At 54.0% G+C, this 25,964-nt stretch overlaps 2 protein-coding genes across 6 annotated transcripts in view; both read right to left on the bottom strand.

Annotated features, from left to right (window-relative positions):
- The window catches only part of PITPNA (phosphatidylinositol transfer protein alpha), a 40,476-nt gene extending 39,276 nt beyond the window's left edge, over positions 1 to 1,200 (bottom strand). The window contains exon 1 of the mRNA XM_011289023.4: positions 1,064 to 1,200. Coding sequence (XP_011287325.1) covers positions 1,064 to 1,083 — 20 coding nt within the window. The 5' untranslated portion in view covers positions 1,084 to 1,200. The remainder of the gene's footprint in view (positions 1 to 1,063) is intronic.
- A 10,373-nt stretch (positions 1,201 to 11,573) lies between these two features.
- The window catches only part of SLC43A2 (solute carrier family 43 member 2), a 37,733-nt gene continuing 23,342 nt past the window's right edge, over positions 11,574 to 25,964 (bottom strand). For 3 of the 5 annotated variants that reach the window (XM_019817364.3, XM_019817367.2, XM_019817366.2), the window contains exons 6-15: positions 24,735 to 24,827; positions 23,280 to 23,413; positions 22,994 to 23,196; positions 22,393 to 22,539; positions 19,870 to 19,881; positions 19,145 to 19,283; positions 17,716 to 17,845; positions 15,596 to 15,669; positions 14,178 to 14,301; positions 11,574 to 13,663 (exon numbers count right to left, since the gene is read on the bottom strand). In XM_019817364.3, the coding sequence (XP_019672923.2) occupies positions 13,502 to 13,663; positions 14,178 to 14,301; positions 15,596 to 15,669; positions 17,716 to 17,845; positions 19,145 to 19,283; positions 19,870 to 19,881; positions 22,393 to 22,539; positions 22,994 to 23,196; positions 23,280 to 23,413; positions 24,735 to 24,827 (1,218 nt within the window). In that variant the 3' untranslated portion in view covers positions 11,574 to 13,501. The remainder of the gene's footprint in view (positions 13,664 to 14,177; positions 14,302 to 15,595; positions 15,670 to 17,715; positions 17,846 to 19,144; positions 19,284 to 19,869; positions 19,882 to 22,392; positions 22,540 to 22,993; positions 23,197 to 23,279; positions 23,414 to 24,734; positions 24,828 to 25,964) is intronic. The other 2 variants (XM_019817365.3, XM_003996420.6) reach the window with 2 other exon arrangements.

The following is a 25,964-nucleotide window of genomic DNA, read 5'->3' as shown; positions in this document are numbered from 1 at the left end:
CACTAGTTTTCCACCCCAGTCACTAGTCGAGAACTCCCTCACCCTTCACTGTCTTTCCTCAAGTAATGGCTTTATGGGCACCTCCTTAATTTCTCAAACCAATTTCCCTCTTTGCACCAAGACTGAGATTGCCCTAGAGACAGGCTGCCCCTGCCCCCTAACCCCTACTCCAATACGTTTATTTATTACATACATTCACAAACCTACTCCCTCTCCAAACTGTCCTCTACCCTGGTAACATCCCAGCCCTCTCCAGCACTATAACTCCCACAAACCAGCTCCTCCCCAATATTTTCTGGATGCCTTCCCCAAGTGTCCCCCAAGTCCCAAGCAAACATCCTAAGCTTCTTTCCAAGTACCTCCTCCCCTGCACCTACCACTTAGGCACCATGTCACGCCACCAGTGCCCTCTGCAATCTTCTTAGACCCTTCCTCTGTCACCCAAGCCTGGCCCTAACTCCCTGCACCTTTCCCTGTGTGCACTTCCTTACAATCCTCCCCATGCCTAAGGCGGCCACTCCTCATACTCCAGGTCCCCCTCACGCTCCTCTCCACCATCTCAGCTCCATTCCTGAAGCTGTCTTAACTGTTCCTCAGCCCCTGAAGCCTACTCCTCCTTCTCCCGCCAGTCCCCGCGGCCACTCCTGTAGTTCTGGCGGGCCCCTTCGTCCCTCTGCCCCCACTGTAGGGCCACCACGCATCTCCATCCCCTCAAGCCCCTCCTCATGCCCTGCTGGCTCTCACTGTCCCCTTGACCCCATCTCTGGCCCTGTCCAGCCCTCATTGTCCCTTTGGCCTCTTCTCTCAGGCCTATTCGGCCCTCACTGTCCCTCAGGCCCCACCTCAGGAGCTGTCCGTATCTCTCTATCCCCGTTGGCCCCACCTCAGGCCCTTTCCGGCCCTCACGGTCCCCTCAGCCCCTGCTGGGCCGCCCAACAGCCCATCCATTGCTCCCCATCCCCGTCCGGTCGCTGCATCCACTCCGCCAAGCCATCAGGCTCCCTGGTCGTCATCCCCGACTTTCCCTTCCTCCCCGCTTCCGCACGGCGCGCCGGACACTCACTACTCCTTGAGCAGCACCATGTCGCTCCGCAGCTCGGCGGCTGCCCGCTGCCCGCCCGGCCTCCCGCCCGCTTCCCGGCGGCCGCTCTCCCCGTGGCCCGGCCCGGCCCTGCTGCCTGCGCGCCTTCGTCGTGGTCTGCTCCGTCCCCGCCGCTCTCGCTGCGGTCGCCGCGCCGGCTTCTGCCGCCCCGGCCTTGCCGCCTCCCGCGCCGCTGCCGACGCCGCCCGGAGCTCCGGTTCCGCAGCGCCGCGCGGGGGCGGGGCGTCTCTGCGGCAACCAGAGCGTCACACGCAAGCGGTGCGCGCTGACCTCAGCGCGAAGGCGGAGCCTTCTCGGGCCCGCCCCCTCCATCCTTAAGTGGGCCGCGGCGCCTGCGTCCTCTTCCGAGGTGGGCCCCCAGCGGGGGTCAAGAACTCCCCGCCGCCCGCCCAGGGCAGTAGGCGAAGCGGACATCAAGGTGTCGCGTGGGGACCTAGGTGTGACTGTTTTGCACCTGTACGTTTGGCCCCCCTCAGCGGGGTGGGTTGAGATCAAGGAAACAGTTGTGCCAAGAAAATATTTAAAATAGCCAAATTTACATGCAACTGCTGTTCTAAGTGCTTGACTCCTCACAACAACTCTACCGGAAAAAGTTACCATTACTGTCCGCATTTACAGGTGAGGAGGAGGAGGAGGCAGAGGCTAAAGGAATTGCTCAAAAGTGAATGAATGGCTTGTTCAAGTCCATAGAGAGCATGTGATGGAGATTTTCACCTAACAGTCTTAGTGTGATGTCATTCATCCAATAAGTGTTTGCAGAGTACCTGCTGTGTACCAAAACCTGTGCTTTTTTTGAAAGAATGAACCGAGCAGAAATGAGAAAAGGCCCGTGAATAGTGAAACACAAGCTTGATGGGATTACACTGGAGGTATAGTCCTCAAAATTTTCCTGGAAGAAGAGGGTTTGTTTGGTTTTTTTCACTTTGTTTTTAAGATTTTTTTTTTTTTATAAAGGAATCCCCACACCCATCGTGGGGCTCAAACTCACGACCCTGAGATCAAGAGGCACATGCTCTATGGAATGAGCCAGCCAGGCACTCCCCGGAAGAGGAAGTTCTAAGCTGAGGTCTGCAGAGAGCTTGGAAAGGGAGAGTTTACCAGGCTGAGTGGGGAGAGGGTTGGGGGCAGATAATGCAGTTCCCGGCAGGTGATGATAAGTTGTTTGGAGTCCATCCTAAGGGGGCTGGGGCCTTTTAGGGGTTTTAAGCAGGTTTGGTGTTTGGAGGCTCACTCTGAGCGATGGGTGGAGAGGGGATGGCGGGGGCCAGAGCAGAGGCAGGGTGACCAGTAAGGAGGCCTCTGCAGAAGTCCAGGTGAAGATGACAGTGATGGGAAAGGGCAGTGGAGGGAAGCAGCTCAAGAGGTGATATCAGCAAGGCTTGTTGACTAATTGGCTGAGGAAGAAAGGAAGAAAACCACCCAGGTTTCTGGCCTGGGAGCCTGGGTGGGCAGTACTGTCTTCAGAAGAATACCAGAAAGGTAGATTTGCACAGCAGAAGATAATGACTCCACGGGTGGACTTGAGGGACAGCCAGGTGATGGTGGGTGGGCTGCCACTGTACGGATTTGGGAAGGGAGGGTGGAGTAGGTGGCATATTGCTGTCAAGCCATGACTCGTACCCCAGGACAGCTCTGAGTATTGCCCATGTTGGCCACTCGTTCATCAAATCCTAAAGTAGGTGCGTGGATTGCCCCAGAAATCCAAGCCCCTTGAAGGAAGGCCAAGAGAAGAGATATTACCACCCAAAGTCCAAGTTGAACTGGACCCTGATCCCCTGACCCTTCAGTAGAGGGCTTTTTCTCCTACATAATAGCAGTGAATAGTTGTTTAACAATCGCCATGTGCTAGTTCTCTCCAGAAAGTAACCGAACCATGCCCTCTGGGAGCCTGAAGTCTAGTTGGGACAACTAGTGAATTCACTCAGTAAATACTGATTGAGCTCCTGGCCCTGTCCTGGGCTTTTTTCTCAGCACTTGGGACACGGGGGGTGACCTAGAAAAACCAGGTCCTTCCCTTGTTCAGAGTGAGGGAGTGGAGTATAAACAAACACAGAAATAACTTCAAGTAGTGATAAATGTTCCGGAGAGGCTGAACGTGGTGACTGTGGGCAGTGGCAGGTGACATTAATGGGGTGGTCAGGGAAGGCGCTTAGAGGAGGCGAGGTTTACACTGAGCCCTCCATGATGAGAGGAATTATTGCTAAGCAGACTCTTAGTTAACAAAAGCTGAGACAAAGGGGCTTGGAGGGCTGTGCTGGGCTCTGGGGAAAGTAAGAAGCAAAACAATAATCAAAATGCCTGAGAAACAGCCCCTGCTCTTGAGTCGCTCACAGGGAGGAGGACTTGCAGTTTTGGAGAACTGTAACTCGTGACACAAGGTAGCTTGTGACAAAGGGGAACATGTGTGACACAAAGAACAGGTCCAAGGAGAGGCCTCTCTGGGCTGCAGAGGCGTGGGAAGCATCCTGGGACAACAGGCACTTGAGCCACATTGGAAGAGGAAATGGCATCTCCAGAGGGAAACTATGACATGCAAAGGTGCAGAGGCAGAACGCTACGAGGGCCTCTGGTTAGCATTCGAGCGTGTTCTGCGTGGGCACACAGGTGGGACTGAGTGCCAAGCTAGAGAACTGTATCTCTGTTCCGGGGACAGGGGGCAGCCACCCAGGGCCTTAAGGAACCCCCAGTCCTTGTCACCCAGATCCAACGGTTAGAGAGATTTTGCCGCTCATGCTTTATCTCTTTTCTGGAACATTTTATTTTAAATGTTTACGTATTTTTTAGAGAGATCGCGCATGCGCGTGAGCGGGGGAGGAGCAGAGGGGAAGGAAGGGACACAGGATCCGAAGCAGGCTCTGCACTGTCAGCACAGAGCCTGATGCGGGGCTCGAACTAAACTCACAAACCGTGAGATCACGACCTGAGCTGAAGTCAGACGCTTAACAAGCTAAGCCACCCAGTCGCCCCTTTTCTGAAACATTTTAAAGCAGATCTCAGACATCATACCACCTCACCCCTCTATGTTTTGGTATGCATTCTAGGAATAGGAATATTTTCTCGAAAACCCATGCCATTGTCATACTTAAAAAATTAATAATTTCTTTTTTTAAATGTTTATTTATTTTTGAGAGAGAGACAGACAGACCATGAGCAGGGGAGGGGCAGAGAGAGACGGAGACACAGAATCTGAAGCAGGCATCAGGCTCTGAGCTGTGGGCACAGAGCCCTATGTGGGGCTGGAACTTATGAACCTTGAGATCATGCCCTGAGCCAAGGTGGATGCTTAACTGACTGAACCACCAAGACGCCCCAACAATTTCTTTTTTTTAATGTTTATTTATTTCCTTTGAGAGAGAGAAAAAGAGATAGCATGAGTGGGAGAGAGGGCCAGACAGAGAGAAAGAGAGAGAGAATCTTTGAGCAGGCTCCATGTTCAGCCTGGAGCCTGACACGGGGGTTTGATCCCATGACCCTGGGATCATGACCTGAGCCAAAGTCAAGAGTCAGATGCTCAACCAACTGAGCCTCCTAGATGCTCCTCTTTTTTTTTTTTTTTTTTTTTTTTTTTTAAGTAATATCGACCCCCAATGTGGGGCTTGAACTCATGACCCTGAGATCAAGAGTCACATGCTCTACCAACTGAGCCAGCCAGGCACCCCAAATTAATCATTTCTTGATATTATCTCCTACGCAGTTCATATTCAGATTTCTCTTATTATCTAAAAAATATTTTGCAGTTTCTTTTAGATAAGTTCAGTGTCTGAATAAGGTCTACATTTCCCCCACATTTTAGCTTTGCGATGTTTCTTACATCTTCCACTCTAGCAAGCTCTGCTTCGGGTGTGTTTAAGAGTTAGCCCTCACATGCGGGTGCCACAGCACTTTCTAGCTTGGCCCCCTGGGAGTCCTTAGCCCCGCTGTGGGAGCAGATCCCCCGGTGCCCCATGCCTTCCAGTCCTTCCGCCTGTATGAACTTGGGCAAGGTACTTAACCTCTCTGTGCCTTAGCTTCCTCAGTTGTAAAACTGGGCAATGATTGTGCCTGCCTGCTAGGAATCAGGAGACAAGGCAGTGTCCTTGAGGCCATCTTGTGCAGTGCATGGCACATTTCCATATCATCATTATTGGGGAAGGGGTGTTGTGAGGAAAGAGGGATGGACGCCACCGCCCCTTAAATCTACCTCTCCGATGGCATCTGGGTGGCTCAGTGGGTTGGGCGTCCCACTCTTGGTTTCGGCTCGGGTTACGATCTCACAATTCAGGAGTTCGAGCCCCGCATCAGACTCCACGATGAGTGTGGAGCCTGCTTGGGATTCTCTTTCTCTCTTCCTCTGCATCCTTCCCCCCCCCCCCCCCCCCCCATCTCTCTCTCAAATAAGAAAATGAAAAATAATTTAAAAAACTACTTCTCCAGGCTCCAGGCTTAAAATCTCGAGTGTCACAGTGACCTCCTATCATGTCTCCTTCTTTGTTTCTCTCCCTCTTTCCATCTCTATCTGCACCAGAATTTCTGTCTTCTCTCCCTCCCATATTCCCTCACCAATTCTGTCTCTCCTGTCTCTTTGTATCTCTCTCTGTCTCTGTATCTCTCTGTACCTTTGTCTCCCTCTCTGTTCTGTCTCTCTCTGCCCTCTGTTTCTCTGTATCATTCTGTCTCTGTCTTTCCTCTCTCTGTCTCTCTTCACTTCTCCTCCTGCCTGTCCTCTTCAGACCTCTCTCTGCCTCTCCCCAGCCCTCTGGTTTCAGTCTTTGTCACACTGCTCTGTCTGGGCGATGACCTTCAGCCAGTGTTTCTGCCATCTTCTCTTCCCAGCGGTCTCCTGCCCTGGCCTGTGTGCTGTTCGCTCCACCTTGGACTTCCTCCTGCCTTCGTCCTCACGTCTGTGTATCTCAAAGCTCCGACCCCCGCCCAGGTCCTCCTGGCTGGCCGGCCCTGTGACTGCTTGGGCCACAGCCACACCTGGAACCCACCTCTGGGTATCTCGAGGAGACTGTGTTTCACTGTTTCCGTCTTCTGCTGTGTCCCTTCCTGGCTGGCGAGGGCATGCTCTTCCCCTTTCTCAGTGTGTGTCAGCCCCTTTTCAGTTCATTTCTGTCTGTCTCTCTCCATTTTCAAATTTCATCTTCCAAATATTTATTGAGCAGCTGTTCCTTGCCGGGCACCATTCTGGGCCCTGGAAGTATTGCAGTGACCAGGACAGAGCATGGGGCAGCTTTCAAGAGGCATTCATTCTAGTGGAGAGACAGACACCGGACAAGAAAACAGACAAAGGCGTGACCCTGGCTGCTGGGCTGGACCCACTGGGAGGAGGAGGGTGTCGGCCAGTCCAGGCCACGGGCAGGCACTCAGCCAGTAAGGGCGGGCTGCTTCTGCCCTGCACTTTGCCTGACAATTCCCTGTCCCTAAATGGAGACTCGGCCCCTCTAGAAGCCAGACTAGAGTGTTTAACCCACTTGCTCCCTCCACAGCATTCATTATGCACCAGGCTTGGGGGAGACAAAGGGAAAAATGAAAAGGTCCCAGGCCAGATAGGGCCACAATCTGATGCAAGACAAACGTGTCACCTGCTGGAGCCAAGGAAATAGACAAGCAGTTGTTTGGGGCACCCGAAAGAGGCAAGGAGGCCCTGCACATTCTCCTCTCTCCTTACCTCTGGTGTGTTTGGTCTGCATACAGTGGAAAGCTATTTGAGCAGCCATGAGAGTTTTTAAAAAATTGTTTTGAGCCGACAGTTGAAAATGGGAATTAAAAAAAATTTTTTTTAATTTTTATTTGAGAGACAGAGAGAGAGAGAGAGCACAAGTGGAGGAGAGGGGCAGAGGAAGAGAGAATCCCAAGCAGGCTCCCCACTCAGGGCAGAGCCTGATGCTGGGCTTGATCCCACGACCCTGGGATCGTGACGTGGCCAAAACCAAGAGTCGGACGCTCACCTCACTGAGCCACCCAGGTGCCCCGAGAAAGAGAATTTTTAAAAAAATAATAAAATTTAGGATTTTCAGCTTCTCCTGAAAAAACTCAGAAGATCTGACAGACAACACTAGGCTCATTCCCACGTGGCCACGATAGAGTGGGGTCAAGGCTGCCCTTTAGATGGAGGCTGTGGCCTCCACGTCCCCCCAGTCCCCCCCCCCCAAGTCCTCCTGTGTCCCTGGCATGGAGGTCAAGGGCTAACAACGCCTGCATTACCAGAGACCTTATGCTGTGGCTCTACTTACGTTAGAGAAATATTTCTCTGTGCTTTCTCAGTCAAACATGGGGAAAGGAAAGGTAGCAAAGGGATGTGTCAGAGCCTTAGCTTTTGAATTTGCAATCCTGACAGGTAGGAGCTCCCACACATACCCAGGTAATATTCCCTCTCATCCTTTCCCCAGCTGGCCCCTGAGGCCATGCACATCCCTCCCCTGGGCCTCAAGCCCCCTCCACACAATTAGGGTGAGGGGCCAGGCCATCCCTTCCCTCCCTGGGATGGGGATCTCCTTGTGGCTTCTCCGGAGAGGCCCAGTGGCTCTCTCTCTCCCTCTCTCTCTCTCTCTGCCACTGCCCAGGGCCCTGGCAGGAGGGCAGCCAGCATGGTGGGAAATCTTAGAAGGAGCAGTCATGCCCATGACCACCACCTTAGTACGAAAGAAAAGAGATGAGGATGAGCTCCCTTTAGAACCAGAATTCACCAGAAGCCTTGGTCTTCCCACCCAAGAGGCCCCTCACTCTGTCCCTCCCCCACCTCTTAAAATAGCCACCCAGAAGGCCAAGCCAGCAAAGCTGGGCCATGGCAAGGGCACCATAGGGGAGGGGTGGGGGTCAGGGAGCACACGTCAGACAAGTGACACAGAATCTGAGCAAAAGGTAAGGGGCAGAAAGACGGGGGACTTAGGAAGAGACACGGGAGCAGAGGAGGAAGTAGTTGTTAGTCATTCTCAGCATACATTTATTGAGTGCTTACTGTGTGCCAGGAAGTAAGCCAGGTGCCAGAAACAGCAATAGGGCCGGGAGTCAGGGTCAGTTACTGAGGAGCGGTGTCACTATTGACCCTGGTTGACACAGGGCACCGATGAACCCTTCAGGCACCACTCAGGACCCAGGCCTTCCCAGCCATGGAAAGGGATTCAGCGAGGCAAGACCCTCTGCCTCTTCTCCAGCACACAGACAAGCTCCTACACGCTCCTCAAAACGCGTCCACACCTGACGTGCCCGGAGCACATCTCAACTCACACGTGCACACACGCACACACTGAGGCACAGCCAAGCAGTTGTGCAGGAGGTGGTACGGAGGTGCCACCTACATGCAGTGACCCGAGTCACCCTGCTTAGCATGAACTGTCGGGGCGCCTGAACACCCACCACTTAGAAATTATCTTGAGACGCTTTGGGGCCGAGTCACTTACTAAAATGTGAGAAATAAACGAAAAATAACAATGAACAAGATGAACAAAGGGACAACTTCTTAAGGCTTTTGCTTCGAGAGGGGTTCTGAGAGGGATACGGGTCAGCGGAAACGGACCTCACTTCCTTTAGTTGGCCACAAGTCTGTTCCGGTCAGAGTTGCCTAAGGTAGATGTCACGTTGTATGGATGGGGTTAGGGTGGGGACGGTCTTTGTTCCCTGTGCTATCCGCAGTATAGCACTGTACATGTGCTTTATGCCCATGTCCACCTACCTCCCAGTGAGGGGATCACCTCCATTTTACAGGTAAGGAAACTGAGGCTCAAGACTTGCCTAAGGCCACGGAGACAGTATATGCCGTGGGGCCTCTAACCTCTGCTCCTCCTCTCACTGCCTCCTTGGCACGGGAAGATAAGGCATGGAGCCTTACCTGGGATGGGTCAAGAGGCTGGGAGCTGCCAGGGGCCCGGGTTCAGTCTCGGATCCACCCAGGAGGCTGAGAATGACTGACTTCAAAGGTGAATGTGCTGTCTGCAGAGACCCAGGGGCACGGGTGGTGGCCCCCTGCTGGCAGGGAGAGGCTGGCACTGTGGCAGGCTACCCACGTGGAGGATGCCACACCTCCTTCTTGACACTGTGTCCTCACCCCAGGGCTTGGGTAAGTTAGGAAATGCGTGGAAACAGCCTCACAGAGCCTACCTGTTCACCCTGACCTTGCCCCCAACCCTGGGGGACCGGGGTGGGGGCTGCAGCCTATGGAAAACCAACTCTTTCACTTTGGGGGTCCTGGGCTCCTAATCCTCACAACCCCACGACCTATACCGTTTTGGGAAAAATGGGCTATCACCCTTGAGTTGGTCCCCTGGCAATTGGAACAGGTAAGGCGCCCACCACCCCAAGAGCCTGTGAGGAGCCATCATATTCTCCTTCAGAGAAGAGGGGAGCTGGTGTTTAAACAGCCTCTGAAGCCCGATCCTGTCGAGAAGACTTCTCAGAGCTCTCTGACAGGAGCCCCTGACCACAGAGTGCCAACCACTCGTCCCCACACCCCCACCTTACGTGTCTGCTCAGACTCACACAGGCTGATGCAAGTGCATCAACAACTCCACGGAGCTGAATGTGCTGCTGTCTGGGGCAGTCCTGCACGTATACCCCCAATACCAGGTGTGTCCCCATTTTCAGTGTCCTTGGGGCCCAGGGCAGAGTGATGCCCCCCTCAGACTGCAAAGCCCAGGGGCCATGACGATGGGGGCTTGAGCAGAAGTTCCTTTGACCACGCCGATTCTGGATACAAGAGGGAAAGGAGATGGAGCAAAACCAAAAGGAACCCACAGGGGCCTGCAACCATAACTGTGGGATTTAGAAGGGTTGGAACTTTCCCCAGCAGCGTTTGCAGGAAGCCAACCACAAAGGAATGACTAGACTCCCAGACAGGAGTCCAGGAAGACTAGACAGGAGGAGACCCCTGGCAACGTTCCTGAGGACGGCCCAGCCCCCTTCCTCTCTCCGACCAAAAGCGCAGGACCAGGCATCACTTCCTGCTCCTTCCCACGAGGAGCCTGGAGGCTGGGGGGGTGGGACGAGACCAGAGGGCTGTGGCCACTTGGTGTCCACTGCCTTTGACCAGCTCGTGGTCCCTTTCCCACCCCAGGGCACTCTTCTCAGGGTGGGGGTGACCAGAGATTTGCTCCCCCTTGTACCCACCAGTCTCCAGGGCCAAGATGACTCTACTAAGTAGAGCTCAATCCAGGCTCTGAGGAAGCTCTTGGCTCCAGGAAATGGAGACCATGCCTGGCTTTTTGCTTCCTTTCCCTGGGCTGTTGCTGCCCTGCTCCCAAGGCCCAGTGGGCCCTGGGACTGATGCTCCAAATGGAATGTCCTGGCCTAGAGGGCCTTGGATGCTCTAATGACTTCAGGAGTCCTGGCTCTAACCTTAAGCATGTTACTCCACCCCCGGGCCTCGAGTTTTCCAGCTATAAAATAGGGATAGTATCTAACTCCTGGGTTATTATGATTCAAGGATGATAACAGGAAAATATGTAACCCATCAACTCCGTACTGTCAGAGCAGAATGACTGGCCCCCGACAAGGGGGTGGGGGCGCAGTTACCTGACCCATCTGGTACTGCTCCATGCACTGTTGGCCTTGGACTCTTTTCCAGCCTGCCCTCTAGTTTCTCAATGCCTGCTTCTTCTCACAAAGTGCCCATGTCCTGCAGGTGGGTTGGGAGAGATAGGCAGCAGCTCCTTTTGGCCGGGCCTGGGCGCTGCTGTGGACGACATGGGCCCTGTCTGTACAACCTCAATACGGAAGGGCCCTTGCTAATTAGCCATCTCCCCAAATTGTACTCCTCTGTGTCCCTAGGTCTCGAAATTTGGGTGCCCCAGAATCACCAGGTGGGGCTTAGCAAAATGTAGATTGTCAATTCTCCGGGCCAGAGGCGACACCTGGCGTTGACCTTTTTAACAAGCACCCGAGGAGTTCCTGCTGCCGGTGGTCATTAGACCGTATGTGGAGGACAGCTCTGACTGCTAACACCATACCCCACCTGGCCTTGGAAGCCACAGGTCCACGAACATGACAAAAGTACAACACCTGCCTGACTTTAACTCTGCATTTCCCAAATTTGACCATTTATTTATTTATTTATTTATTTATTTTTAAAAGAAAGCTCTGTGTCCAACATGGGGCTTGAACTCACAACCCCAACATCAAGAGTCACATGTTCTACTGACTGAGCCAGCCATGTGCCCCTGACCAGGAAAGTTGTTTTTGTTTTTTTGTTTTTTTTTTTAATTTGAATAATTAACATCTCACAGAACTGGTGTTCTGAAGAACGGTTTGGAAAATGTTGATCTGGTTCTCTCTCCTTTTTAAAACTATTTGTTTTAGGGGCGCCTGGGTGGCTCAGTCAGTTAAGCGTCCGACTCTGGGTTTTGTCTCAGGTCACGATCTTACGGTTTGTAGGATGCAGCGCTGAGTTGGGCTCTGCGCCCACAACACACAGCCTGCTTGGGATCCTCTCTCCCTCTGCCCCTCCCGGCTTGCTTGCTTGCTCTCTTCCAAAAATAAACTTTAAGAACAGCAAAAATAATTGTTTCAAACAAATATCTTGTTTTTTAATGTTTGAGTGGACTGAAATCTAGGAAAATTAGGTGTGTTCAAGGTGCTCGACCGTTAATGCAGGACTCGAATTTGGGCCTGGGTCCGTCCTTTACTGTTCTCCACCAGTTTCCCTCACCACTTTCTGCTTCTGTCTCTTTGAGCCTGAGGTTCTCCTGGGTCACCTTGTGTCCTGAGCTCAGGAGGAACCCTCAGGGCAGCGGATCCAGGAATAAGAAATCTGAGTCGGGGATGGAAGGGATCAGGACTCGCTGTTTGGCTGGGATAAACAGCAGAGGCAGTCTGGCCCACACTTCTAAGATGTCTGTACAAGCGCAGTTTGTTTGGGGGTGGGGTGGGGAGTAAGGTCTCTTCCTGGCCCCACTGTAGCTTCTAAGATGGCAATCACCCAGAGAGATGGGGAGCGGCTGGCTGGGTAGGACTGGGGCTGCTCAGTGGCAAGAAATCTTGTCTTGCCTTTTCTCCTCAAGCTCAAAACAGGCACGTGTAGCCATTAACCGAAATGCTTAGCAGGGGCGTCCCTTACCAGGAGGAAAATGGATTTATTGCTTTATAAAAAGGAGTCTGATAAAACTTAAAAAGAAAAAACCCAAAAGTAGAAACCTAAAAATCAACCCACCCTGCTGAGCACTCCCAGGAAGTCTCAGACACATTTCTGGAGGCAGTCAGGTGGGGGGCTGGAAAGCCAGGCCCGCCTGGCAGAGGAAGGGCGGCCTCTTCCCGTAAACAGCTCCAAGGCCCTGGAGGAGTCTGCCGGCAGGGGGCGCTGTGGCCCCACGGCCTCAGACCAGCTCCAGGCCCAGAGTGAGGCTGCCTCCAGGACCCTGGGCCTGTGGCAGGCCTGGCTGGCTCCTGGGTGGCCCCGGGAAGATGAGGGCAGACACCCAGAGCCCACACCTTACCATCACCCCACCACACACATCCCTCACACGTATCACAGGGTCACACATCCCACTTACACATGTACACACACACACACACACACACACACACACACACTTAGGCCCCTCACCGTCCATCTCCCCGGCCAGGCCTGGACCTCCTCATCTGTCAGCAGCAGCCTGGCTTCCACCCCCATAAAAACAGCTGTGTGTGTAGGGGGTGCCCTGTTGGTGCTGTTTTAATTCCCTTCGGGTCACAGACTGGATGAAGGGTGGCAGTGGAAACTTGCTCCCTGCCCCGAGGGAGGAGGTGAGGGACTGCTAAGCAGCCTTGTCCTTGGCTCCTAGCCGTGCATGACTATCCAGCCCTCCGTCCCCTCCCCAGGCTTTAAGCCAGGGGGGCTTCTCCACAGGCCTATAACAGGAGGACAGGTCACAGACAGGCCACAGGGGGCTGGAATTACAAAGGAGTTAGCACCAACAACAGGAAGCGGGTCCTTCCTTCCTCAGGCAGCCTCAGACTGGCCGGGGAGGAGGTTGAGGGGCCAGGCGAGGGCGCGCAGACAGTGCAAGCCTTTGTCCTTGGGCAGGTGTGGCCAGTGGGCATGCAGCTGAGGGGCAGGTGGCAGGCAGTAGGTGGCAGACCCCTCTGCTTTGGCAAGAGGCAGAATCCAGACACTTAAGGGAGAGAGAGCCTGCCTGCTGGAGGTCCTCCTTGCTCCTCCTGCAGGCACCATTGTGCCTCAAGGCTCCGGGGCCCCTCGACAGTGGCAGAGCAAAGCCCAGGCCAGCCCTTGCTTCCAGCAGTAGGAACATCGCACATCCGGGCCCTCTCCCGTCCGTCCTTGCGCTGCAGAGCTCCAAGGCAGGACCAGGGCCCTGGGAGGGAGCGTGGACTCCAAAATGGTGAAGGAGAGGATCCTGAGGGTGCACGGAGGTCCTCTGGGATGGGGAGAAGGACACCGGTGAGTCACTGAAGCAAGGGCAGGAGGCCACAGTTCCGAGGCGGCGAGCGCTACACGAAAGCCTCTGGGTTGGAGGAGCCGTTCAGCTTGAGGAAAAGCTTGTCATCCTCCCTCTTCTGCTGTAGCTGCCTCTCCAGCTGGCGCCGGTAGCAGACGAGGTAGAGGGGGAGGCAGAACCCCAGCATGCTCAGGGCAAGCAGCCCCACATTCACCTGGAGAAGCAGAAACGAGAGCTGCCGTCACATGAGGCAGGGGGCCGGGCAGGAGCTGTGGTCTTTGCAGAGCCCGGCTCAAGAGCCTTCCCCACACTCAGGTTTGGACGAGGGGAGGTCACAGGAGGGGAAAGGAAAAGCTGAAACTGGACGAAGGGCCCAGGGCCCGTGGCTCCACATTCCAGTATCAGGATTCCCAGCTGAGAAGCCCTCGGGGCCTGGGCCCTCCACCTCTGACCTCCAGTTGTGAATATCCAGGGGTGGGGCCAGGAGTGGGGCACGTTCACAGTACCTGGTTAAAAATGCCAACCCTCAGCAGGAGGGCTACCCCAAAATCAGGTCCAGAAAGGATACTCTTCTTCTCCTACACAGCCACCGCTCACAGAGGGACCCTGAGTTCATCCTAACCGAAGTTCCAAACTGCCTCTCCTTGGGGCCCTGGAAGCTCCTGAGCAATGCCTCCCAGCTCCGAGTGGGCAGATGCCCATACCCCACTGCCCCACACCCTTCTTACCCATAGAGGGTCTCCTTGGAGGGGACCCATCATGGCCAGAAACAGGGGCTGCTGCAGGAGAGCGAAGAGAGCACTGACCAGCGACTGCAGTCCTGTGAGGCTGCCAAACTGGGTGGAGGGGTACCTGCCGGGAAGACAGGGGACCTGTCACCACAGGTGCCACTCGCAGGCTTTCCCAATGCTCCTCGGCCTCAACTTGGCCCCAGGTGTGCCTGCCTCGGATTAGTTTCTGCCAAGCAGTCCTGTGACTGTGAATTTCTCTTTCAGACCGGCGCGAGACCCCCGATTCTGGGGAGGACCCCACTCCACCCAGGCGTGCCCCAGGTCCATGGGTGTCTGGACGAGCTGAGTGGAAAGTGGTGCCAGCAGGACTCTGCGGCTTGGCAAACAGGCCCAGGGAGCAGGTTGGAGGCTGGCCCTGGCTCCGCTACGCCCTCATCCAGAGGAGCATTGTGTAATCACGGAAACTCGGCATCACACTCTTGGTGGACTCTCAGACTCTGCCAGGGCAGCAGCAACTTCCTCCTGGCATCGGGTGGAGTGGGGGACGACAGGCAGACCTGGAATGACCCCCGTGGGATGCTGATGGGAGGGGAGAGAAAATCTCAGCGAAATGTCAGGCTTTGTGGCCCCGGAGGTGAGAAGGGGCTCCCAGCGAGGAACAGGCTAGTCTTTGGTCAGAGACACACAGGAGACGGTGTTTGAGTTCCTTTTTTTTTTTTTTTTAAAGATTTTATTTTTAATTAATCTCTACACCCAATATGGGGCTCAAACTCAGAACCTCAAGACCAAGAGTCACATCCTCTACTGACTGAGCCAGCCAGGCGCCCCCATGGAGTTCCATTTTTGAGCCAAGCCCCAGCCCAAGGGGGAAAAACAACCGTAGTTCCTTCTGGATGTGTGGCCTCTTGGAAAAGGAGGCAGGTTTCATTTTAGCCAAGGCCCAAAAAGGCCAGTGGCAGAACCAGGCCCTTTGAGACTCTGGGTGAGAACAGTCTGACACATTGTGGGCTCAGTTATCCATGTCATTGCCCCTGTGGAAGGCCCTGTAGTTCTGGGCAGCCAGAGCCCTCCCCTGTCCTTCCCGTGAGCAACCAGGGCAGTCCCGGGGCTCAGCTGAGCAGCCATCCCCGAGGCATAACAAGCTACACGGGAGCACTGACCCTGGCGGGGGAACTGACTTCGTGTTAGATGCCAAGGCTTGTGGGCACCCAACTGTCGGCCCGCTGACCCACCTCCCGCCAGGTGTGACCTTCCCTTGACACACCCAACAGAAGCCCCGGTACCCATCCCCTGGCACAAGAAGATGAGCCCAGATGGCAGGCTGGCCCCCTCCAGGACCTCGGTCCTCCCAGGAACCTCCCTCAGGTCATTCCCTTACTGTCGGCCCCAGGCCACCCCCGGCAACCAGCACTTACACGGCGGCATACAGGCCCCCGACGGCAGAGTGGATGAATCCTCGCACAATCGTGTGCAGGATAAAGGAGAGGATCTGAGAGAGGGAGAGCAGAGTGTGAGCAGAGAAACGCGAGGGTCCCCACAGTCCTTGGGGTCCTGAGCAATGGCAGCACTGGCAACTGGTGTTGGCTCACACCAGCTCTCCAAGGGCCAATGCCCGAGTTGTCAGGGATTTTGTGAGCCAGCTATGAGACAGTCACTACGAAAAATTAAATTCATAAAGACTTAGAATTAAACAAATTATATAAAAACAGAGGTAACGGATACTCAGAATTCACCATTTCTTAATTATTTTGCTATTATCTGTGCTCTGGGGGTTTCTACGTTTATAGTCTAGTACGGCGGGAGTACCGTACGATGGCGTGTCACTGTGAATCTCTTTTCAACTGCACATTTGGGGACGTCATATCAGTTGAAATCAGCCATGGTGAAAGCATTTACACCAAGGAAATTGGCAAACACCGAGTCAGGGCTCCTCCTGCCTCCACCCAGAGTCAGCAGTTATAGATGTACTGACACAGCATTAAATAGGAGGTCATTAATCATGATTTGATCTCCTGCCTTTGCTGACCTGAGGATGGTGCCCAGAGGTCTCTGTGCCTGGTCACTCAGGTCCTAACGGCTGATAGCTTTCCTTCTCCCTACCCGAAAGTTCAGCTTCTTAAAAAGGCCACAGCTGGCCGGCTTGGCAAGCTCCAAGAAGCATTTGTAGATAATTCCTGAGGAGCGAGAGAGCTGTGTCCATTTTGCCACAGCCGCTGGGACCCTTTATTCGCCCTTTGCACACGGCCCTGCCATCCTGCTTAGCAGCCAGGACCTGTTCCCAGGAATGTGGGCGGCAGAGGGGGCAGGGGCTGCTCTCTGCAGTGTTGCAAGAGGGCTGTGCCCAACTATGCTTGCTCACACATCCTTGTGCAGGTTCCCCCTTTCCACTTCAAGTGTCTTGTTGCCTTTTCATAACTTTTCTTTCAACAAGAACTAAATAAAACACAAAGCAGAAGACTGTCCCTAGTGAGCACTGCCCCTTCATTAGACAAGGTGGTCAAGGCAAGGATCTATCGACCAGCCTTGTAAGAGGGGACAGCCACCAGGAAGCTGGGAGGGCACCAGGAATACAAAGACACTCTCACTGGGAACTGGAACAAGCCTCCAGTGGTTTACTCTGGTCTCACACAGAATGTCGGCACATGCACATGATAGTACCCATGGGCGGTGCACAGCTGGGTGTTCAATGTACTTCAACACATGGCCACTTGCAAAAAAAAAAAAAAAAAAAAAAAAAGAGAGAGAGAGAGAGACTCTGGCTTTCCTTCTGGACCTGGCCCAAGATACTATCTGGACTTGAGCTAACCCATGTGGAAGCAATGCCATTATTCAGGTCCCTTCAAAGTTCATAAACTTGGGGATTTAAAAAATCGTCATAATAAAAATAAACAAACTTGGAGATTGGCACTAGAACACTTTCATGGACGTAAGGGTAGAGCTGGGCAGGTGACAAAATCTACTTTGCTTGCAATGTCTGCCAAAAGTCAGCTTTCAAAAGCAACAAAAATCTTGTGAAAAGGAATTAAACTTTTGAACCCTGATGCCCAGTGATCATCACAGTCTTTCCCAACTCTCTACAACACAGATACCCCGTAGGCATTCTTGTACCAGAGTAGATGGTCCCATCAATGCCACAGATTAGCCAGACCTCTTTGGACCTCAGGTTTCAACTGTGTGAGCAAAAGCAAAACAAGGAGCCATACAACTACCCCACATAGTTCTGGGGGACAGTATGGTGGTGGTATTCACGGCATGCAAGATGCTCAAAAGGCCATGAAGAAGGATATGCCTTCATAGAGAAGAGTCTTCTGTGAAAGGCAATCCCAGTTTCATTTAGAGCTCACCCCCTGCATTAAGCACAGAACCTGGCAAGTAAGAAGCCCTTGGTAAATAACAGCGGGCTGGTTGGTTGTTGGTTGCAATAAATGAATGAAAAGTCACCATGGTCTTTGTTGATGGCTTCCATGACACATCACGTCCCTTCTAGTCTCACTGTCCCACATCCCACCCGACCTCTCCTTCTCCCCGTACCCACCTGCAGAGGCAGGTTGGGAATGAGACAGGTCACCCCAAAGCCCACAAGCAGCACATTTGTGAAGGCGAAGGCCCGCATGGCGTTGGTGACTTTCTGGATCTGCCGGTCTCGCTTCTTCTTCTTCTCGCCCCTGTGGAGACAGAGCACACACCGGAGCTGGGAGCTCCCTGAAGGAGGATGGGCTCTCCCAGGAAGTCACAGCTTACAGACGATGCGAGACTCGGAGACCACCCGAGCACATCTGAGGGACTGTCAGGGCGAGACCACCCCTAGGGACGCCCCCATTGCGCCCTCTGGACTGAGTGCTGGGTGTGAACCGCAGTGGAGAGGTTGGATGCAAGGTCATTAACACACTGCGCTGCCTCAGTGAAGACTGACGGGGAGGCAAGCAGCAGAGCACACCCAAGTCAGGATGTGGCGAAGCCCCGCTTCACCGCGGACTCCAACTACACCCAGATCCCTCAGGGAGCTGATGATAAGCCAGATAATAAGTCAAACAAGGGAGGGAGTGGATTTCCCCTTTGGGGGCAGGAAGGGGTGAAGGAGAAACAAATATGCAGTAGATGGAACCAGATGGCTTTAGGACCTGACCTAGATAACGGAGCATTCTCTGTAGCTATTTCCTTGTGAATTCACTATTAGGGATCCCAGTCCCACTGCCCACACAGATAACCCACGGACAACTGTAGGACATGCAACAATGAATGCCAAGTGCTGGAGACCCGGGGAGTCCCAGACCCACCACTTCCTCACTATGTGACCCCAGGCAAGCTACTCAAAGTCCTAACTTCAGTTCCCGCATTTGAAAAATGGGTTCAACACTAGTACGCACCTCATCCAGGTGCTGGGAGGCTTGACTGAGATACTGTGCATCAAGTGTTTGGCATGGGGCCCAGAGCAATAAACAGTGGCTCATTATATTAAGGTGGAGTCATGAAGACAGCATTTAACTCACCCTCTGATCTTGGAGCCCAACCTTTACGAACGCGGGGCTCCTGTACCTTGTTTCATGCTGACAATTATGAACAGATCTAGCAGTTCTGCGGTTATAGCAGCCTACTACTCCCACCGAGTGGAGTGAGCCTCGCAGGCAAGCAGGACTTTACCACGGTTTACCACTGTGCTATTCCTGAGTGGGTCCTCAGACACCCAGTGTCTGCACACAGACCTTCCTCCAGTTTCTCCCGTTCTTCCATCAAGCCCAGTGCTTTTCCAAACTTTCGGGTACCAAAGGATCTCCACAACGAAGTGATACACTCAAATCTGTGCTGAGCTAAGTGAGAGAGTGTTGGAAAGCCCTTACGAATAGCTTTGGGCACGACCCCCTCTTGCCTCTCCCGCTGACTTCAAAACCTAGGCCACCCACCCGGTTCCTGCCTAGCAGCTGACTCTGGGGCCAGGAGCTACGGGACAGGCCCTGTCTACGCACTGGTTGGCGTCTTTCTCCTCAGGTTCCTCAGAGGCATCTTCACACTCCTTCAGCCTCCAGTCCATGATGTAGCCAATGACAGGGGCTGTCAGCAGGCAAAGCAGCTGGAGCACACCGAAGATGGAGGTGTAGAGGCCAACTGGGGAGGAAAATGGGCTGCGTCGTGGGGGGCCCCTAGCAGAAGCCTGAGGCAGGTGCTGGGAGAGCCTGAGACCCCATAGGCCCTTCCGGGGTCTTCCACAGACCACCCCCACCACCCCTCACCGTGGGCCTTGAGGGGAGCCCAGAGACTTTGAACTCCAGAATCAAAAGTGGAGCAAGGGGCAGGCACCCTGTTCTCTTCTCCAAATCGTCTGCTTATTTCCAAGAAACAGCTAATGAAATCCAGTATGTCACAACGACATTCCCCAGAAGCTCCAGGAAGCGTCTATGACTCGGGAACCACAAAATTACCAATGCCTGGGACTGAGGCTTTGTGTACGACTAGTCATTAGTTTTCTGCCTCTAGAAATATACCAGGAAGGCACCACTCACAGGGGCTCTGACGTAAGGGCTCCAGTCTTCAAAGAGCCTTAAAATTATGATGCGATTTTTTTTCAGGCAAATAGAAGCTAAGGGTTGACTGCCCCTCCCCCACCCACAGTTCTGGCCAAGAGGGATGTTTCTTGGTCAGAGACTGGCTGGAGGGGATGTTGCAGTGTTCTTCGACAATCCCCCTGGCTTACCGGTAGCCATCACTGAATCAGGAAAGCAAAAGTAAAAAAGCAGAAAGGAGAGAGGTTAGCAGCAGAGATCTCAATGGTTATTATAGGGAGACGGGGCGTGGTAGCAGGCCAGCTCTGGGCCCAGCACACACATGCCATTTCCCACCAAGACCAGACTCTTAGAGCATCCAGGGGACGCCCAGCTTGAGTCAGGCTTCTGGGAGTGCAGGCGGGTGAGGCCCAGCACGGGCATCTGTTGATGGTTTCCGGTCTGCTGTGGCCTCAGTCACGTGCAGCCGGGGCCTCGTCACAGGCAGGCTGGTGAATCAGGCCTGCGGTGCTTGCCGAGGATCAGGAGGGGGAAGTGGCGTGGGTGCCGAAGACCCGGCCAACCAGGGCCCCCATGCACCCTGCCCTGTCATACTCTGTCACACCTCCTACTGCTCTCCAAGTGAAGGAGAGGTCAAAGAATCCGTCCCGACCCCCAGCCAAACATTGACACCATGGGTCTCCCTCCGACAGCCAGAGCTGGTCCCTTCTATTCCACCAGCTCCCTGAGCCTGAAGCAGCCCCTCTGGGGACAGCCGGGGCTGTGGGGGTCGGGAACAACAGCTCACAGGAGCAGAGTGGGGAAAACCGGTGCCCCGTCAGCTGCAGATTGGATTTCCTGGCCCAACTTCCTCTACTTCTTTAAGCTGACTTTTTGAATGTGGGAAACAGTTGGGAAAAAAAAATCCTCTTGAGCAGCAAAAGATTTCTTAGAGAACTGGAGTGAAAGTCCACGACTCAGCAGCAGGGAGATTTGCCTTCTAAGAGCCAGTGGGCCCTCACTTCACTTCTCGGGCCCTGAGTTTATAACAGAGGGTGTTTAGACACGATAGATCAGCTTTCCCCAAAGTGTGGTCCACAGATTTTAATGAGCGTTATACCATAACAATGTTCCTGTGGTGGAAGTTTGGGGAAAAATCATTGGACAAAACAAAGTTAAATAGGTTATGTTTTCCTATAGGGCTCTCTTAGGGCCTTCACTGTGTCAGCGTCCATTATGAAATTTTGCAAGGGCACATGGTAACTTCACCACAGGACATCCATTTTCATAGTGGAACCAATGTTGTCCAGGTCCCTTTGTCATCTTTCCCTTTTGTTAAAGCTGTTTTTTTATTTATTTTTGAGAGAGAGAGTGAGAGAGAGACAGAGGCAGAGTGTGAGCAGGGAAGGGGCAGAGAGGGAGACAACAGAATCCAAAGCAGGCTCCAGGCTCTGAGCTGTCAGCACAGAGCCCGACACGGGGCTCGAACTCATGAACTGTGAGATCATGACCTGAGCCGAAGTCGGACGCTCAACCGACTGAGCCACCCAGGCACCCCTCTCTTTTTTTAAGTTTATTTATTTATTTTAAGAGAGAGAGAGGGAGAGCGCAAGAGTGCACATGTACATGGGGTAGGGGAAGAGAGAGACGGGAAGGAGAGAGAGAATTCCAGGTAGGCTGCTCACTGACTCATCCCCTTTAAAAACTGTATTTCAGGGGCACCTGGGTGGCTCAGTCAGTTGAGCGTCCGACTCCTGTTTGTGGCTCAGCTCATAATCCCACGGTCGTGGGATGGAGCCCCTCATCGGGACATGGGCGTGCAGCCTCCTTATGATTCTCTCTCTCCCTCTCCCTCTGCCTTTCCCCCACTTGTGCGGACGAGCTCTCAAAAAATTAAAAAAAATAAAAATAAAACACACCAAAAAACCTATATTTGATTCCTTGTAATCCCTAGTGTAACTACCCCTGGGGAAAACCAACTAAACCAACAAACAGTTGCACACCAGTGAGAATGCCAATAAAAAGGATTTACCGACTGTGTTTGTCCAGCTTAGGGATGACTAAAGCTGACTCAGCTCAGGCCCTGAGGAAGTACTGATTTTCTTTGTAGAATCAAAACCTCTAATCAGCTGAAGACCTTCTGTGCTGTTTTAGAAAAGTGGTGTGTGCGTTATCAGCTCTGTTTACCGAACTTGACAAGCCTCGACTGGATCACACGCACAAGGAAGCCTCCGCCCAGCCTTGCCTCCCAGTTCTGGGCGCAGACCCTGAGTACCCAGCGGTGTGGGCCACCCCTGCCCCTTCGCACAGAGCCTCTCCACGGCCGCGCCTGTGGTTTCCCAGGGCAGGGAGACCCTTGGCAACGGGGCTGACTGCCTGTCTTTCAACAAGTTCTCAGGTGGAGTACTCCGTTCCCCACAGTGTTTTCATTCACAAACAGGCTTGCCAATGGCCCCGAGGCAATGAAAAACATACGCCCCACACCCTGAACACATGTAATTATTTTAGTCCCCCTCCCCCGCCTCTAAACCGGGAAATTCTAATGGCAACGGGAGAGAACAGTGGGGGCCGGCTGGGGTCAAATGGCTCTCATCAGCAGTGAATCCTTCGGAGCCTGCCATTTTCCGGACTAGTATCTTCCAGGCGGTGGGCTTAACCTCAGGTGGGTAGGAATGAGCACGGATCGCGGGGTGCCCTCTTGTGGGGAAGTGCATCGAGGTCGGGGGGCCACCTACCTACATCCTGATCACCGCTGACCAGGAACTTGAGGATATTGTTCATGGCGCCCATGTAGAAAATGAGCCGTAGCTGTGTGATGCACATGGTGACCAGGCTGAGCAGCAGGATGGGGCTGAACACGCTGTGCATGAAGGAGGGGGCCGCTGCGGGGAGAAGACCAGGGGTGCTCAGGAGAACCGACGCCCCTACCCGCCCCGCCCCCGGCCCACAGCCTACCCACCGTCCAGGGGAAGCCTGATTTGCTGACCAGATCACCCTATGCTGGATGCAGGGATGGGCCTGGGGGAGGTTAAATGTGTGGGTGCTGGACTTGGGTCACCCAGGTGTGTGAAGTGAGTTGGAAGAATCCCTTCCCCATTCTGGGCCTCAGTGTGCTCATCTGTCAGCCCGGGTGCAGGGTGCCGCCTGCCCTCTGGGGATCAAGTGGGAATTAAGTGAGATGGCACCCACGAAGCCCTCAGTTGCTGCTGGCCCCGGTGAAGGGGTTTCCGGGATGGGTTGGCCGCCTCCTCCCCGCCGCCGAGGTGCGGGTTTGGGTGCAGACGGCCCCGCCGACGTCCTAGGCAGGCCCTGAAGGTGAGGTCATGAGGCGGGTACCTGCGGTGTCTGGCTGGCACTTCACCTCCAGGTCAATGGTGGACAGGCACAGCTTATGGCCCTCCTGCAGTGCCGCTTGCTCCTTGCTGCTCCTCATGGAGCTGCCCACGCTGAGGCGGCGCCCCACCGTGGTCACCTGCTTGTAGAACTGCTTCCCTGTGATCTTGTGGTCAAAGCCCAGCCAGCTGAACTTGATCTTCACCCTGGAGGCCACAGGAGAGTGTCCATCGGTGCTGCCCGGGACCCTGGCCAGGGCGGGGGTGGGGCAGACGGCACATCCACTTACGAGTAGTCCATGTCCTCCGGCCCTGGGAAAGGCTCCAGGGGCCAGTTCAAGAAGCAGTTGAGGAAAACCAATCCGGAGCAGCCGGCCCAGACCACGAGGATGATGATGAAGGAGGCACCAAAGTCGTAGATGACCTGACAGGCACAATGGGGTAGGTGCAGGGCCAGGGGGCAGAGTTAGCAGAGGGAAGCCACGGCAGGTGGCGGGCATCTGTCAGCCCTGCTCTTCCTGTGCTGAGCTGCATAAGGAGGCACGTCGTTAACCCCCTGTGCCTCCAACTTGGACCACATGTCACCTCCCTGGAGAGGCCTTCCCTGACTGCTTCCGTCACTGCCACCTCACAAGTTCACAGTGAACAGCCCTGGCTGAGATTACTGACTTCTTGATTACTTTCCTAGTCCGTTACTAGTCCAGCTCCTTGAGAACGGGAACCTGCTAGCCTTGTTCACGGATGTGCCTTGAAGGGTGCACGTGGCAGGTGCCCCAGACACCCAACGAGCAGATGGGTGTTTCACTTTGCTCCTCTCTGAAATGGGCATAACACTGTCCTGTAGCCTCAAGGAGCTGCAGGTGTGATCCCCAGAGTGCTCAGCACAGGGCCTGGCAGGTGGGAAGCCTGCTGAGCAAGCATATTAGTCGTTGTTGTCACTGTTACCATTTATTTCCAGCACAAGAGTCGCCAGCATCCTGGCAGACAGCTGCCCAGCTCCCCAGGGAGGGGACCAGTGGTTAGACAGCAAGAAGAGGTGGAGGAGGAACTTGTAGACTTCTCCACCCTCCGGAAGGGTGAGAACGCCTAGAAGGCCACAGCATGGCTGGCTCCACACCCTCCAGGTACCTTGATTCCCCAGAGGCCAGCCCGCGTCTATGACTCCTCCTCCTAATCCATGGCCTCCCCGCCATGTATCGCAGGAAAGGGGTTTCGATTTGGTGCTGAGACCACAGGTGGGACAAGCCCCTTTCGAAGACTTGGCAGGGGCAACAGTATTTGGAGCGGGTGCCGGGGCTGACAGACTGTGAGGTGTTTGCTTCCTCCTGACCCTGCGTGACTTCCACGGGCTCAGAATCCTGCCTGGGAGGGAAACAGCTGAACCAACTTAGCCAAGAGCAGCGCTCTGGCTAATGAGGAGTAACAGCCCAACAACAACAGACCTGGGGGTGGGGTGACCTGGGACAAACTCACCCATCCCTCTTCTCTACCCCAGCCCAGAAATGCAAAGGCGGCCTGCGGTAACACCCTGTGTGATATGCTTGAATTTTCCGTCTCCCATGGCTCAGTGGTTTTCTTTTCTTACTCTTATGGTGGCCAGGTGCATCCTCCCAGGTGTGGGTGGTGGGGAGGGGCGAACCCCAGAACCCACAATTACTTCCCTCTTCAGAGGAGGCTGAAAGAGCCTTGGGAGAGGGCTCTGCTCAGACATTAGGACAAGAGGGTGAGGCTGGTCACACCCTCACCTTGATTCCTGGGAAGGTGACTGCTGAGGAGGCATAGGATCCAATCATCAAGGCAATAAACGTGGACCGAAGGTCACCAAACATGTTGGGTAGCTGAAAGACAAGAAGCAAGGGAGACCTGCTGAGGGAATGGGCAGCGGACTGGTGGGGGAGGCGTGGGGGAAGGAATCAAGGTATCCTCAGGTTCCATTTCTTATCAGCTCTCCTTCCTGTGTCATTGAGGGGGTGGTGTGGGGAGTGGGTAATTACGGCTTTTCATCTGGGACTTAGTTTGATAAGAGGAGGGGAGATTAATGCAGAACTCAGAGACCGGGTCAGACTCTGAGCTGTTGGACTTCCTGGCTGGTGAGTGTCCCTCCTAAAGAGGAGCTCATGCCAGGAGCCTCTGCGTCTTTGCAGGGTTTCATTGAGATGCCAGCGAGCAAAGTCGGGAGCCTCAGGCATCCCTCAAAGGGAGCAAGCCTGTTAAAAATAAGAATCTATTTGGGGATGAGAGTGTCACTGTATACATAAAAATATCAGTGTCCCAGAAGGACCAGATGTCAGCAAAAGCTGCTTTTGGTTCTAAGACAGTAGGCTTCTGGAAGGTGCCAATCTGAATTCTACAGTTCCTCAGGGCTGACAGGGGAGCCAGCCTAGTCTGGGATTCCTGCTTCTGGTTTCTAAGTGCAAGGAGAGCCCTCCCTCTCCATCTCACATTTTACCCCAGTGATGGGCATCGGAGGAGACCGATGGCAAGAAAGACTCATTCTCTTGTCCCGGTGAGGTCGCTCACACACCTCCTATCAGCTCATTCTGGGCCTACCGCCACAACTTCAAAGCTCAGACCCACCCAGCCCGCGATTCTACACAAATCCAGGCACAGTAAATGTGACAACACAGTCACAGAGGCAAACAGACCTAGGGCAAAGTACATCCTCCCAAACAGCCAGTTTGTATCTCCTCTCCCTTGCCTCCAAAGAGACGGAACTGCCATGCTGTGAAGCTCTCCCGTCCCACATCCACAGTGTCCAGAGCATTGAGATCACTCTCTGTGTAGCTATCCAACCTGCTTCACTGAATTCAGGCTGTTCATATGGACCTAATCCATGACCCCCTCTCCCATTTGTCCGGAATCACATTGGGGTTTTCTTAAACACGGAACACTGCTGCCTGGGAGCCAATCCATTGTTGCTGAGTGCAGGCAGTTTGAACTGGCCTTTCCTGCCCCTCATCATTTCTGCCTGTTTT

Source organism: Felis catus, chromosome E1 (assembly GCF_018350175.1).
Source record: "Felis catus isolate Fca126 chromosome E1, F.catus_Fca126_mat1.0, whole genome shotgun sequence".
Lineage (NCBI taxonomy): Eukaryota > Metazoa > Chordata > Mammalia > Carnivora > Felidae > Felis > Felis catus.
This window is presented reverse-complemented; position numbering and strand designations above follow the sequence as displayed.